A 14931-nucleotide genomic window follows, 5' to 3' on the forward strand; every position below is an offset into this window, starting at 1 on the left:
GACATGATGTATCTTTTGAACTGTAACTTGTTTTTAAATGCCGTTTGAACTTCCATGAAGCTCTAATTGATGTCTTTCCATTGTATATGCTTTGAATATCCTTGGAAATATTTATGAATCCTTTCCTTGAATTTAATTGCTTTATATTGTGAATGTTGTTGTGAAGTGAAGTATTGTTGTATGATGGTGATGCAACATAGCGACGTGATTGTAAAGTGACGCATTCTTATGAATGATGATGATTTTGTTTTTGTTTTTGTTTTTGAAGTTCTATATTTGATTTAAAATGTTCGATGGTTGTTTAGACGATGTTGTGACATATTGTTATGTTGTAATTGTGGATGTGCATCATTGAGTCGCATCCATTGCATATTGCATGCCTGAAACTTATGGCAAACACGACGGCCTGAAAACTATGGCAAACACGATGGCCTTAATGGAAAATAGCGACGATGTTTCCAATGGCAAATTTTGAGACGATGAGAGTTTTACTCCAAATGGTACCACATGCACTTGCATAAGTTGAGTCACATGTGAATTGCATTTGAGTCTTATTTGATTATGTTGTTGTGACTTGATGAAGATATGTTTGTTGTGATGTGGTGACTTGATGAAGATATGTTTGTTGTGATCTGATGACTAGATGATGAGATGTTTGTCGTGATGTGTTGAAATCTTACTTGTGAATTGCATATATTGTCATGGTTGATTGTTGACATTGTTGCCGTTTCATAAGTTGATTATGTAATGTGAATTATTGTATTGAGTGTTGTGATGAGAAGTGGTGACCAATGTACGATCTTTTCTCTTGATTTGAATAGTATCATACGTTTCTTTATAATGAATGATATCCAACCCCTTCTGTTTGAATGTTACCCTCTGTTGGTAACGTGCAGGTAACGACGTGGAGTAGCCGTTTACCTTTTAGCTCGTGTCGATGTGTCTATGCTTTGATACGTAACACTCGGGGAACGTCTAGCTTGTTTTGACTATGTCATGTTGTCTTGTCATTTTTGTTATTATATTTGGATATTGTTATCTCTCATAAGATTATGTTGTTATGTCCTACAGAGATATGTTGGATTTTTAGTTGCCCATGTTTGGCATGTATGACTTGAATATTGTTGTTGATGTTGTCCCACTGCGATATTATGTCGACTACTTGAGTATTGATGTTTAATAGATGTGAGTTTCCTCCATATTACTTTCTATGTATCTATATATATGTGAGCACCTGTATGATTTGTTTTACGATGTAATTGTGACGCCTCAAATGTGATGTATGTTTTGAGACTTTTACACTCTGATTTTCCTGTATATTTGCGGGATAGATTTGGGGTGTTATAGACTTGTTCGGGCGCAATGTTGTCCGGCGGAAGGCTGACAGTTCCGTTAAGTGAGATAGTGTCACTTATGCCCGTCTGACGAGCAAGGGTTGAAGGCTCTCTGATTGTTGGCATGCATTTTTCTAAAACATACTAAGGAAGATCATGTTGGAAGACATGCTATATGACTTAGCATTCTGACTTCAACATGTTGAAGAAGATGTCATGACATCCTGACATTACATCCTGGCTGCAGAAAGCTGATCTGGCAAGTGGATCAGGCGTTATTATTTGCTATAAGAATATTTAAATCAGCTCAAAATATTCGAAGAAATCAATCAGCTGATATTTTTGCCAAGGTGGACTCAATCAAGAAGATTTCCACGGTGTCTTTGATTGGAGACATTATAAGAAAGATTGGATTGAAGTCCTAATTTCTTGGAGAACAAGTAGCATATTTTTGGCAGCCTCTCTGCTGCGATTTGAAGCCCAGCCCAGAAAAGAATTATCTATATATAGAAGGGCTGTAACCTAGTTTATGTGTGAAACTGATATTGTTTATTTTAGGGTTTAGGAATCCTTATTTTTCTGTGTGTTCCACTATGTACATTTACAAACCTTTAGGTGTTGAATGTTGTTTGATCTACAAAGCTTTTAAGCAAGGAGAGTATTTGCATCCTCGTAAGCTTTGAAGCATCGAGGAGTAGTTTGTTTATTTTTATTTGATTTTTAATTTGTCACGGGATTGTGACTGGAAGGAATTTGAGGAGGGCCTCATACCTAGGTGAGACTTAGGTAGAAATCATAGAAAGGGTAGTGATTAAGTGAGAAGGGTAAACTGAGACTGTTTAACTTCGAATTGATACTATCACATATTAGTTTCATCTTGGCTTGGTAGCCCCTAGAGTAGGAAGGATTGTTCCGAACTGGGTAAACATATCGCCGTGTTATTTAAATTTCTGCAAGTTTATTATTGCTGTCAGTACTATTGTTCATAACTCAGATATTGTGTCGTGACATCTCATTCGACATCACATATCTGATACCAGAATTTCAATTGGTATCAGAGCAGGCACTCTGCTTTGCATCTGAGTGAGATCTAGGGAGGTTATCAGAATTTTAAATTCTACCAGCGAACTCGTCTAATCGAACCAACCATATTAATTTTTATAATTTATATCATCATTATCATGAAAACTAGTATAAGACATTACACTTCAAGAAAAAAAAATGAAATTCCATTTATAACATTCATAACCTATATGGATAACTTTACCCAACCTAGAAATTTTATATTATTAAGGAATATTAGTTAATGTAAATTAACTAATTTTAAAAAATATTTTAGCACATTTGTTTTAATGTATCTGATTAATCCAATCCAAATCAACTTGTTGTTTTTCTAATTGGTTTAGTTTGAACTTTATCACATAAATGTACAAATTCAATCTAAACAAATCCATAAATTTTTGATCAGTTCGGACATCCGTGTCTCTCAAAACCGAATGAAATAAAATTTCTAGAGTTTGGTAAAAAAAATCTGAAAAATAAAATTTCTGTTGAGAAGTTAAAGAGGTGTATTTATTTTTTATGTTTGAATAGTGGGGTATAAATAAATTTTATATATATATATATATATATATATATATATATATATATATATATATATATATATATAAAAATAATTTATTGTTTATGAATAAAAACAAAATTAAGGGGTTACCGGTTCTCATAGTCTCTTAAAAATTACAAAGAGGCAATACCAATTACAATTACATGATTCATATTCACCAACTCTCAAAATCACCAAAGACAAAATTTTAAATGATTTACTTAATATGAATCTTGTAATTGTAATTGTAGTTGCCTCCTTTTGAATTTTGAAAAGAGTACATAGAGGGTGGATAACATACATGGAAGATCTAATACAAATACTTAATTCAATTGTAAACAAAAGTCATGTAAGGAACAAGACCTACCTAACAGTTGCATATTAGACACAACCCATTGTTTCCAAAAAAAATTCACCATAAATGCGCAAGAGTTAAGTAACAAATGGCTAAATACTAAATATAAAAATGTCATATTATTAATTCTTAAAGCAAAAAGATAATGAAATATTAAAAAAACCATGTTTGGCATTTAAAAATTAAAAAAACCATGTTTGAACATTTTTCATGTGTCAATATCATCTTTAATTTATTGAAGTTAATAAGAAATTGAACATCTTAATTACAATCCTTAAATAAAGAAATCATTTATTCATTGCCACTGATGAAGACATTATTGATTTTCTTTTCGTCATCATAAACACTTATTTTGTTAAAAAGAGGAGTACACGAGGATCACCTGATATCATTTAGTGTTGAAAATAAGAGTACTTATTAAAAAACCATGTTTGGTATCTAAAAATAAAAAACAATGTCTTGCATCCTTCACAAGTATGATTTGAAAGTCAGACAGGTATACAAATGCAGACTTATTCTTGAGATTTGTACTGGGAAAATGGAAAAACTATCTTTGCTCCACAAAGAGAATGGGATGATGACCATGACCTCTGTTTGCGATCCTTTGAACTTGAAAGTCCAATATCGAAATTCTTAGAGCCTGCAGATTTTTCATGGAAGAATATGAAAAAACCAATCATAAATGTTTAAATCAATGGTAAAGTTGCAATCAATGCAATAAAATAGGCAATATAAATGCTCAAAAGTAAATTAACATTTTTATCATAATAAGTCACAATATAGCCTAACCATACATCACCAACATGAAAAACATCACGTCAAGCTTCTTTATATAATGATGACAAAAAAAACAGTTCCATGGCTCAAGTGAAAGGCCATTGGGAGAATCTCCCTCTTAGCCATGCAATTCATGCATAAATTTGCTATAGTTGAAAAAATAGAGGCAGTGCAATCATTGCAATTAGGAAATTGGAATTTCAATATGAGCAAACCAAATTCAAAACATAATAGTAACATGTGAGATACAAAAAATTTCATGCAACAAACTGAATTCATTAAATTACCAAAATCCATGGTTTCTAACAAGAATAAAGACACCTATGATTCTATAAAATCACAATTTTAGTAGTTGCATATCTAGATTATTGGATGAAGATTGAATGACTCGCGTTCCAAATCAAATTTTAAAGTTAAAATGGATTTGAGAAATTTAAAATGCTAGGAGACCAATCTTCATCCAACAATAAGGATCCATTAACACAACAACCACAGGGTTTGGTAAAACGGAGATTTGCTGCAACAAAAAACAAAAGCATATGGCATGTGAATTTACAAACTAAAAACAACTGAATACATAAATACCAGTAAATATTAGCACACCAAAATAAATAAATTCCACCAGATAGAAAAAAAAAACAAAAGAAATAGCATTGACAAAAAAAATTAAAATGGAGTACCTGGAAGCAGCAGAACCAATGTTGAGATTGCGATGAAAAATTCTACCAGAGGCAGGATTAACGTCACCATCAGACAAGTCCTTCAAACCCTTATCAGCCACTGCATCTATTGGAGACGGTGTAGGAGGACACTCCTTAGACATAATCCTCTGAAAGTAATTCCCGTAGATATGCTCAAGAGAATATTGATGCTCTTCAGTATACCTTGGAATGTGACCATGCCATTCCCACACAATATATTCTCCTTCTTCTTCATCCACATGAAATCCTACAGCAATGCTACTTTCACGAATCATAACCGTTTCACCAGAATTAGGCTTCAAGGTATGCGCTTTCCCGTTGAGAATCCGATAAATGACTTCAGCTTCAATCCGAACTTCTTCTTGGTAGATTGCACGCAGTCCGTCGTCTTGGTAGGGAATGGGCTTGTCATCTTCATATTGGTATTTTAGCTCTCCTTCTTCGTCGAAAATGAAATCATTGTCGGTAACATGGTTGTCAGAATCATAAGCTTGGAGCCTTCCTATTTGATGGCGGAGGAACATGGTATCGAGGCGGTTGACGGACGAGGAAGAGTTATTTACAGGGGAGCTCATGGTGTTTGATGAATCTTCTCATTGAAAAATGAATATGAGTGACTTGGTTTTGACGGATTTTATAGAGTTTAATAAAACAACTCAGCAAGATATTTTCCAACTGCCACATTTTTTATTATTTTTTAATACCAATATTTTTTTTAATATTTAAAATTTATGGAAATTGAATCCTTTTGGAAAGATATCATAAATCTATCATATATACATATTACATTTAAAGAAATTATAAATTAAGTTCAATTTTATTATGAGGTACACTGAATTTTCTTTATTTCTAGAAGATAAGTTAGTTTTAGAAAAACATCAAGAAAATACTTATATAGAAATGTCATAAACAAATATTGATTGAATCTATATTCAATTATAAAATATTGACCTATTTTAGAATAATAAATAAATTATAGTAATAAGTAATTTTAAGAAAACACTTTATAAATATAAACATTAAAGTAATTCAATATGAAATTTCTTTAAAAAAAATATTAACTAAATTATAAATATTTAAATTAATTATATTTTAAATGATAAATAATATATCAAATTAAGTGTGTGGCTTAATAATGAAGAGTTAGGTCTTGAAGGTCTGATCCTATCAAAGTCTCGGGTTTTAGGCACAAATTACTAATTAAAAAAATATGGGGACAACTTCTCTACCCATCACAAAAAGTTGGATAGTGTGTCTTCCACCAATCACATTGCATCATTTAGTTTTATTTTATTTAATTAATTATTAAAAAGTATATTTTTTGGTTGTTTCCAAGAAATTTTACATTGAATATAACTTTACCCAACTTTTTGAATTGGGTAGATAAGAATTCACCAAAAAATTTTTCAAATTAACCAAATTTAACTTATTTCTCATTCAACAACGTGACAAAAAAAATTTAGGTCAAGGGTGCAAAGCATGTGTAATCTTTTTTTTTTTTTTATAATACGTACTTAAAGATCAACTTTGATAGTAAATTTTATAAGAATTATAATATTTTATAACACTTAGTGTTTAATGCAATTTTTGTTGAGTATATTAAGTTATTAATTTTTATATATTTTTAAAAATATTTTATAGTTTATCAAGTACGTTCCGTTTAAAATCTAATATATTTTTTAAAATACAAGATATCTATAATATAAGAAAATTTACTGTTCTGGATTTCACTAAAATACCCTTTAATCATCTTAGTCTAAATTAATATTTTTGGGGCAAAAAATGTCTTTTGGTTTTAAACAGATAATACCCTTCTCACTTTTCACAAAAAAATTCTTATTCACTTCTCACTTTCTTTCGTTTTCCTCTCCGCTCCTTCAAAACCCAAATCCTCTCTCTCCAAGTTCAAAACCCTAACCTCACCACCCAGCCAACTCGTCTCCCTTTCACTCTCTCTCTATTATTCAGGTAAGATTTCTTCAAATTCAGTTAAGTTTTTATCTCCCTTTTTGTTTCAGACGATGTTTTGGTTACTTTTTTGTTTTTGTTTCAGATTAAAGCTTTGTGATTTCAGATTTGTGGTTTCAGTTTCTGAAATTTTGCGATTTAGCCTTTTTTTTTTTGTTTTTCTGGTTTAATATTCGTGGTTTCGGTTTCAGAAATGTCCATGTGTGCATTTTGGTTTCAGAAATGTCCATGTTTGCATCTTCGGTTTCAGTTTATGGCTTTGGAGTCGCAGAGAATCAAGCACATGATCGTATTGATGAAAAATATTGGAAAATGAACACCAAAGATATGTGAGTTTTGAGGAGTGAGAAGTGCAATTTAACATATATATTCTCCTGAGATTTAGTTGGAAGATTCATGTTGTTCAGAAGGTGAAGTTGTTATCGGTCTTTGATTTCTCTTTCACAAAATTTGTTTTCTTTTTCTTTTCATCACTGCAGTAATTATAACTTCTTTGTCTACAAAATTTCTTTGATAATAATAATAATTTCTTTGAATTGCAGGAAACTGGTGATAAAGGACTTCTCCACCACGATTCTGAAACACAAGAAATCTCCTAACCGACTTGTCGTCGCCGAGGGTGCCAACGAAGACAACTCCATTGTTGCTATGCACCGACAAACCATGGAAAATTTTAGGCTTTTCTGCGGTGACACCGTCCTTATGAAGGTAATACTTTGATCACTACCCTCTTTAAATTCATTCCTTTTCAATCGACAAGCGCTTTATGTAATATTTTGTACTCTATTATTACCCTTGATGTGTGAAGAATGAACATTGTGTTCAGGAAACCATAAAAAAACACACATGTTATGATGCAAATATCGAAGTGCAAGTGGAATTGAAAATGTGATTCTTTTAAGGTGTAGAGAATTCAAGCAAAGTTAGTGAACTTTTCTCAACTTTTGTATTTTATTTTCTGTTACTAATGTAATTCTTTTAAGGTATAGAGAATTCAACCACATTGTATACTTATGTGGTTGATTTCTTAAATTGTGTTTGATTTCATGGTTTCAATTGGGAATTTTGGAAGTTTGTATATGCTTAGAATAGGATCTGGGTTCACGATACATCAATTTTTGTGCTGGTGGTTTATTTATTTTCACGATACATCAATATTTTGTTAGAAAATATGGTTTCTATAGCATCTTAAGAATTATTTACGTATGTCGATGAATTATTTATGAATGTCTTCACTGGAGTTTAATTGTCATCTGTCATCCTAAGGAAGTGCCATGCAGGGCCGGCCCAATCTGTTTAGAGGCATAAAGCAAATTTTAAAGTGAGGCCTATAACTTGTTTAGAGACCTAAAGCAAATTTTAAAGTGATGCCTATAAAATGTCTTTTAAAATATTAATTTTGTGATTGTTAAGAGTTGAACTCAAGACCAAAAAGAAAAGAGACCTATATTTTACCAACTAAACTACAATAATATATGTAACTTAGTGTCATTATATATTTTTATAACTAAATAAAAAAGTTCGAGGCCTTTTTTAAGCCCAAACTTTTGAGGCCTAAAGCCCTAGCTTGAGTAGCTTGGCCCTTGGGCCGGCCCTAGTGCCATGCTTCAAAGGCAAGATATCTTTCATTTAAGTTATTATTTTATGGTTTATTTGTAATTTGGATCTTGCATACCTATTTCAACGAAGGGGAAACATCAAAATATAATTGGCTACATAACAAACAAATAGAATTTAACTTGGTCGGCCTGTCATAGTAGTTCGATAACTATTCCTGCTCCACCTTAACCAATGGAGTACGATAATCAGTGGTGATAATGAACCGAAAGCACGGGCTCCTGTATCTTGTAGCAATGAACAAAATATTTTGTTTTAAGTTATGAAATTTATGAATTTAAAATTATAAGTTTACTCAATTTTTGGAACAACATCAACTGTTTAACCATTTGGGTCATTTGTATCTAATCTCTTTAGACAGATTTCGCAGGAAGACTTGATTTCCAGTCTGAGCCATGGCTGGGATTTCAATCGGTGCCAAGGATCAAATTCAAAAAATGCTTGATAGGAATCCGAAAACTAGGTTTACAACTCATCAATTGCTATGTAAGTCTAAAATTTCATATAGAGCAAGTGTAATATTTTATCTGAATACTTGAACAATGATTGGAATGGAGTTGAAACTCGAAGATATGAAACTTAAGTAGTTTTCTGTGGCAGGTCATCCATGGATTGTCGATGATAATATTGCACCAGAAAAACCTCTTGATACTGCTGTTTTATCTCGCTTGAAGCAGTTCTCTACAATGAATAAACTTAAAAAGATGGCCTTATATGTAAGGCTTCCGTGGTAACTGTTAAAGGGTTTGGCTGCTTTTGTTTGTGATACTGCTATGGAGTCTACTGCTAGGAAGAAAGAGGAATCATGGCATGAATATGAGACTCAAATTTCTTCTCAACCTTAGGTTCAGTTGTCCGTATTCATAAATTTTACTACCTTATTTCTTATTTAATTATACATAAGTTATAAGTCTTGCATGTTTATCTGTTGTTTGGTTCAGGATTTTACCATTCTGCCATTTTAAATACCCATGATGTTTGTGGAGAAACCTTATGGGAGTTGGCAAAGAGAAGTTACTCATCCTTTGAAAATGTTGTGAACAACAATAAGCATTTCACATATATGTCAGACCTCAACTTCCTCATGTGCAAGGCCATTGATAACCTTGGCATGACACCGTCGTCATCCCTTAGAACTGCACTGGTCTCTGTATTTGATGACCTTGTCATTGATGATTCGACTGAAATCCATGAAGAGCTTGGATTGGAAGACTATCTGGGTTGTGCTTCCACTCATGGTGTTGGTCTATCGATAGCCATATTTGACGCCATACGGAGTGAAAAGTTGGATTGTGCTGGTATATATCCTTCACCCTTTCATTCAAGCTGAGCAGATTCAAGGATTAGTTGATCATATGAAGAGAATACTTGTGGATGGTTGTAGAGGAAAAATTAATAATTTAATTATGAGCATTTGGTGAAAATTTTAATGACCAATTCGTAAACTTGATCGCCTCTTCATTTTCAGTTTTTTATGGTTTGAAAAGGATTCGTGACTTTAATTTTGCGCTTCTTAATAAATGGAGGTGGAGGATTCTTGGAGGATCGGAAGCTTTATGGTACAAAGTGTTGAAAGCTCGTTATGGGGACATTAATCTTCATGTTATTTCTTATGGAGGGAATAGTAAGAGGATCTCTAAATCCTTATGGTGGAACGATATCTTGACTTTGGAGAAAGCGCACAAGGAGGATTTGTTTGATAAAAATTGTATATTTGGGCGGATAATAATTGTCTTATGGAGTTGTTTCCGGATGCTTACAATCTTTCGAAATTAAAGTTTGTAGCGGTGGCGGGAATGGGTGGATGGGTGAATGGTAGGTGGGAGTGGGGGGATTTCGGTATTTTGTCGGCTAATAGTTCGGGGGCAGCCATGGTGGCGGTTCACGACCTTCGTTCTTTCCTAGAGGTGGCGCACCTGGTGGGGATGGAGTTGGACGAAGTGGAGTGGTTGGCGAAAGCGGATAAAAAGTTCTCCATCAAAAGTTCCTATCTTCTTTCTAATGCTTTTCATGTTCCTTTTGGCCCCGAAAAGGAATTTTTTACTTCTTTTAGTAGCCTTTGGAATTTGGTGGTGCCTCAAAAAATTAAGGCTTTTGGATGGAGGTGCTTTCTTAATAGATTGCATACAAGGGATCTTCTTCTTGTTAGAGGTATTTCTTTCTCTAATTCTATTGCTTGTGTGTGTTGTGGTTTGGAGAGGAAATCTTTGTATCATATCTTTCTTGGTTGTGGGGTCTCTGCTTTAATTTGGAAGGAGATAATTTCTTGGATTGGTTTTGTTGATTTTGGTTTTGGTTGTATCATGGGGAGTTTTTTGAAGTGGTGTAGTTTTTGCAAATCCAAGAAGGTGATCAAACCCGGTAGAGAAGGAACTATTTGGTTGGCTATTTTATGGTCGATTTGGAAGCTTAGAAACGGGATTATTTTCCGAAATGATTCGTGGAGTGTTTCCGATACCGTTTGGAGTATAAAGACTCTTGTTTAGAGGTGGTCTTTCATAGAAAAAATTACTCGCACCAATTATAACTTTTATGACTTTAGCAATGATCCTTTGCTTTATCTTTCTTAGGTTATATTTGGTGGGTAATTTTCTTTGTTTTTGAGCTTGTCTTGCTCTTTTGTAATTTTTTTTTGTAGAACTTTTGGTTCTTTTAATATGTCTTGATTAAAAATAAAGTAAAATTATGAATAGTAATTTTACAACCATTTTAAACAGTTTATATATATATATATATATATATATATATATATATATATATATATATATATATATATATTTTAAGTCATTAACTGCCACATAATTATTTTTTAATTAATTATATTTATGGAAATTGATTTTTTTTAGAAAGATATAATCTAATTAACAAAATTTATAATATATCTATATTTAAAATTAAAACAATTGTAATTTAAATTCACTCTTTATTAGGTCAATCTTAAGAAAATATCTAGATAGACATATAGAAGTGTTATAAACATAATTTTATTGATACAAAAATATTTATTGTATCTAGTTTTTTTTAAGGGCAGGTGCATGTTTTAAAACAAAATTGTAATATTGCTATATATTAGGAAAAATAAATAAATTATAGTAATAAAAAACTTTTTAAAGAAAACATTTTAAAAACATTGAAAGTCATTATGAAATTACTAAAAAAAAAAAGTTGATTAATTGAATTCCAATTGTGTACATTAATTGCATTTTTAATTATAAATGATATAATAAAATAACCAAATTTAACTTATTTCCATTCAACTGTATTGACCAAAAAATAATTATAAGTATTTTTTAAATTAAATTTAAAGTAATAGTTACTTTCCCTTCCTCCATTTACTAAACTCCATATATAAAATTTACCGGTGAATTAAGCGGTTATGAACCTCTTGAAGTATATGGAGAATTTTCAATAAAAAATTATGCGAGCAATCAAATCCTCATACACATATCATAAAAAATTAAATTAAATATAATTTAGACAACTTACGTATCTTTTTGGTTTTATTTTTTGTGTTGCAACGTGTTTTTTCACACTACAACTTTTTTAAAAAAAAATCTGACTGAACAAATGTATTAACATTAAATTTTTTTAATAATTTATACAACTAACGACATGATAATCACATCGCAACATATTTTTTGCCAGATCATATATCACGAAGCTTCTTTAGTTGTAGTGGATGATGTCTATAAACTTTTTTCCAATAAGTAATTGTATTAATCACAAGCAAAGATACAAACAAAATATTATCCTTTTAAGCAAGAAAGAAGTAAAATGTTCTAATAGTGAAAATTATAAGTCGGAGAAAAAATATTAACTGTCCTAATATTGATTATATTCTCAGGATAGGCGCGTGTTTTTAAAACTTAATTACAATCTTGGTAAAGATAAAATCATAATATATTGACCTATTTTAGGTTAAATAAATAAATTATAGTAAAACATAATTTAAAAAAAAAACACTTTAAGAAAATTGAAAGTAAATCATAATGAAATTCATAAAAATAAAAATATTAAATGAATTATAAATATCTACCTTAATTATATTTTTTAATGATAAATAATATATCAAATTAGTCAAATCTAACTTATTTCCTATTCAACTTTAATGACCAAATTTTGCTATACACATTATACAATTTAAGATTAATGTAATTATTATATGACCTTAGGTCAAAGGATGCAAAGTATGTGTTTATTTTTTTATAATATATAATTAAAGATCAATTTTTAATAGTTAATCTTATAAGAATTATAATGCTTTATAACAGTTTGTAATGCTTAATGCAATTTTTATATTCTATCAAGTAAGTTCAATTTAAGGTAGAATGCATTTTTTAAAATACAAGTAAAATATTTATAAAATTATATAGCTACACATGTTTAATATGTTGGATCATTAATACAATGTAAAAATATTTAACAAATATAAAAAAATTTATTGAATAGATTAACTTGAATCCCTAAATCTAGTTAAATCTCAAAAAACTTTTATAAGTATTTATAAATTATTCTCTCTATTTCTATGGTTTTAATTTTAAACTTATATACACATATAAAAATATTAATAAATTTAATTTGTTTTTATGAAATCATTTTTTTTTTCTTTCAACATTGTTCACGATTTATAATTAACAACATTATTTATAAAATAAGTGTCTCTTTAATAAAAAAAAATTCATAATAATTGTTATTTAACTTTTTCGACTCAACATTAATTAATTTATATCAATTTTATATTAATTAATATTGTCTACATTGTTTTAAATAAGTTAATTTATTATAAATTTATGACAATTTATAACATTCAATAATTGAGACCCTTTTTTAAAATTGTGTAACATTTATTCAATCATTATTAATATTTAATCATTGTGAACATATTTTTTAAAAAAAATATTTTTAATCGAATTGAGTAATAATTATTATTCTATTAAACTTCAAAATAACAAATAAATAAAAATACAATTTTTCAATAACTAAACAATTAAAATGACAGGTGTATCCTTTACAAGTATAACAGGCATACAGATGAAGGCTTATTTTTGAAATTTTTTTTTTTTTAATAAGCAATGAATATATGAATCGCACTAGGGGTGCAACCCTTACAACAAAAGAACACTAATTAGTGTTTTAACAAATTAAAGGAAGTTTATACCAATTGTAAAAATTGCTCCTAAAACTTGAAAGAAACCTATCTATGCTTATAGCTTACAAACTCTTCCGAAAAGAACATGAAAGAAACCAAACATAAAATATTCAAGTCAGTGGTAAAGTTGCACTCAATGTAATAAAACAAGCAAATTAAACATTTCTAACATAATAAATCACATTGTAGCACAACCATGCATCACCATTCACCAACATGAAAAATATCTCAGTCTGTTAGTAGAGTCTGTGTGTATCCTCAGGCACAATCCTCTGAAAATAATTGCCATAGATATACTCAAGAGAAAATTGAAGTTCTTCAGTGTACCTCGCAATGTGGCCATGCCATTCCCATACAATACACCCCCCTTCATCATCCAAATGAAACCCAACAACAATGTTATTTTCCCGAATCATAACCGTTTCACCAGAATTAGGCTTCAGCGTATGCGATTTTCCATTGAGAATCCGGTAAACGACTTCACCTTCAATTCGAGATTCTTTTTGGTAGGTTTCATGTAGTCCGTCGTTTTGGTAGGGACGAGACTTTTCTTCTTCATTTTCATATTCTAGCTCTTCTTCTTCGTCGAAAATGAAATCCTTGTCGGTAAATATGTTGTCAGGGTCTTGAACCGGAAGCATGCACATTAGGTGGCAAAGGAATATGAAGTCTAGGCAGTTCATGGTGTTTGATAAATGTTCTCTGAAAATGATTGACAAGGTTTTGACAAAACAATAAAGAGTTTTATAGGGTTTGAGAAAACACAACTCATCTAGATATTTTCAAACTGCCAACATTTTTTTATTATTTAATAATTTTAAATTTATGGAAAATAAATTCTTTTAGAAAGATATCATAAATCTATCATATATGCATATTTACATTTAAAGAAATTATAAATTAAGTTCAATGTTTATAATGTAGTACACTGAATTTGCTTCTTTCTAGAAGATTATGTAGTACCATGAATAAGAAATAAGTTAGTTTTAGAAAAATATCAAGATGATGTTTATACATAGAAATGTCATAAGCAAAATTCCTTTAGTGAAATTATAATGTTGAAAAAGAGAAAATCATAATATGTTGACCTATTTTAGATTAAATAAATAAATTATAGTAAAACATAATTTTAAGAAAACATTGAAAGTAAATCATAATGTCATTTATAAAAAAAAAAATTGTTAACTGAATAATAAATATTTACCTTAATTGTATTTTTTAATGATAAATAATATATCAAATTAGTCATATCTAACTTATTTCCTAATCAACTTAATGACCAAAATTTTCTATACATATTATAAAATTAAAATTAATGTAATTATAGGATCTTAGGTCAAAGGATGCAAAGTATGTGTTAATTTTTTTTTGATAATATATAGTTAAAGATCAATTTTAATTGTTATTCTTCTAAAAATTATAATTCT

The 14931-nt window shown here is 30.1% G+C and overlaps 3 protein-coding genes across 3 annotated transcripts; 1 reads left to right on the top strand and 2 right to left on the bottom strand.

Moving 5' to 3' along the window:
- Positions 1 to 3566: 3566 nt before the first annotated feature.
- Positions 3567 to 5354, bottom strand: LOC131612441 (uncharacterized). Its single transcript, XM_058884235.1, has 2 exons — positions 4750 to 5354; positions 3567 to 3932 (listed from the first exon to the last, which is right to left on the bottom strand). The coding sequence occupies exons 1-2, from the start codon at positions 5343 to 5345 to the stop codon at positions 3926 to 3928; spliced, it is 603 nt and encodes a 200-aa protein (XP_058740218.1). The 5' UTR covers positions 5346 to 5354; the 3' UTR covers positions 3567 to 3925.
- A 4737-nt stretch (positions 5355 to 10091) lies between these two features.
- On the top strand, positions 10092 to 10841 carry LOC131614731 (uncharacterized). The gene has a single exon (XM_058886290.1). It carries the CDS (start codon positions 10092 to 10094, stop codon positions 10839 to 10841), a length of 750 nt encoding a protein of 249 aa, XP_058742273.1.
- Positions 10842 to 13740: 2899 nt separating this feature from the next.
- LOC131614732 (uncharacterized) lies at positions 13741 to 14187 on the bottom strand. The gene has a single exon (XM_058886291.1). The coding sequence runs from the start codon at positions 14185 to 14187 to the stop codon at positions 13741 to 13743; it is 447 nt and encodes a 148-aa protein (XP_058742274.1).
- Between the last annotated feature and the right edge of the window lie 744 nt (positions 14188 to 14931).

Source organism: Vicia villosa, linkage group LG6 (assembly GCF_029867415.1).
Source record: "Vicia villosa cultivar HV-30 ecotype Madison, WI linkage group LG6, Vvil1.0, whole genome shotgun sequence".
Taxonomy (NCBI): Eukaryota; Viridiplantae; Streptophyta; class Magnoliopsida; order Fabales; family Fabaceae; genus Vicia; species Vicia villosa.

Bases quoted from the DNA above. Each gene is read 5' to 3' on its own strand.
- LOC131612441 (XM_058884235.1), bottom strand. From the start codon at position 5,345: ATGAGCTCCCCTGTAAATAACTCTTCCTCGTCCGTCAACCGCCTCGAT.
- LOC131614731 (XM_058886290.1), top strand. From the start codon at position 10,092: ATGGAGTTGTTTCCGGATGCTTACAATCTTTCGAAATTAAAGTTTGTA.
- LOC131614732 (XM_058886291.1), bottom strand. From the start codon at position 14,187: ATGAACTGCCTAGACTTCATATTCCTTTGCCACCTAATGTGCATGCTT.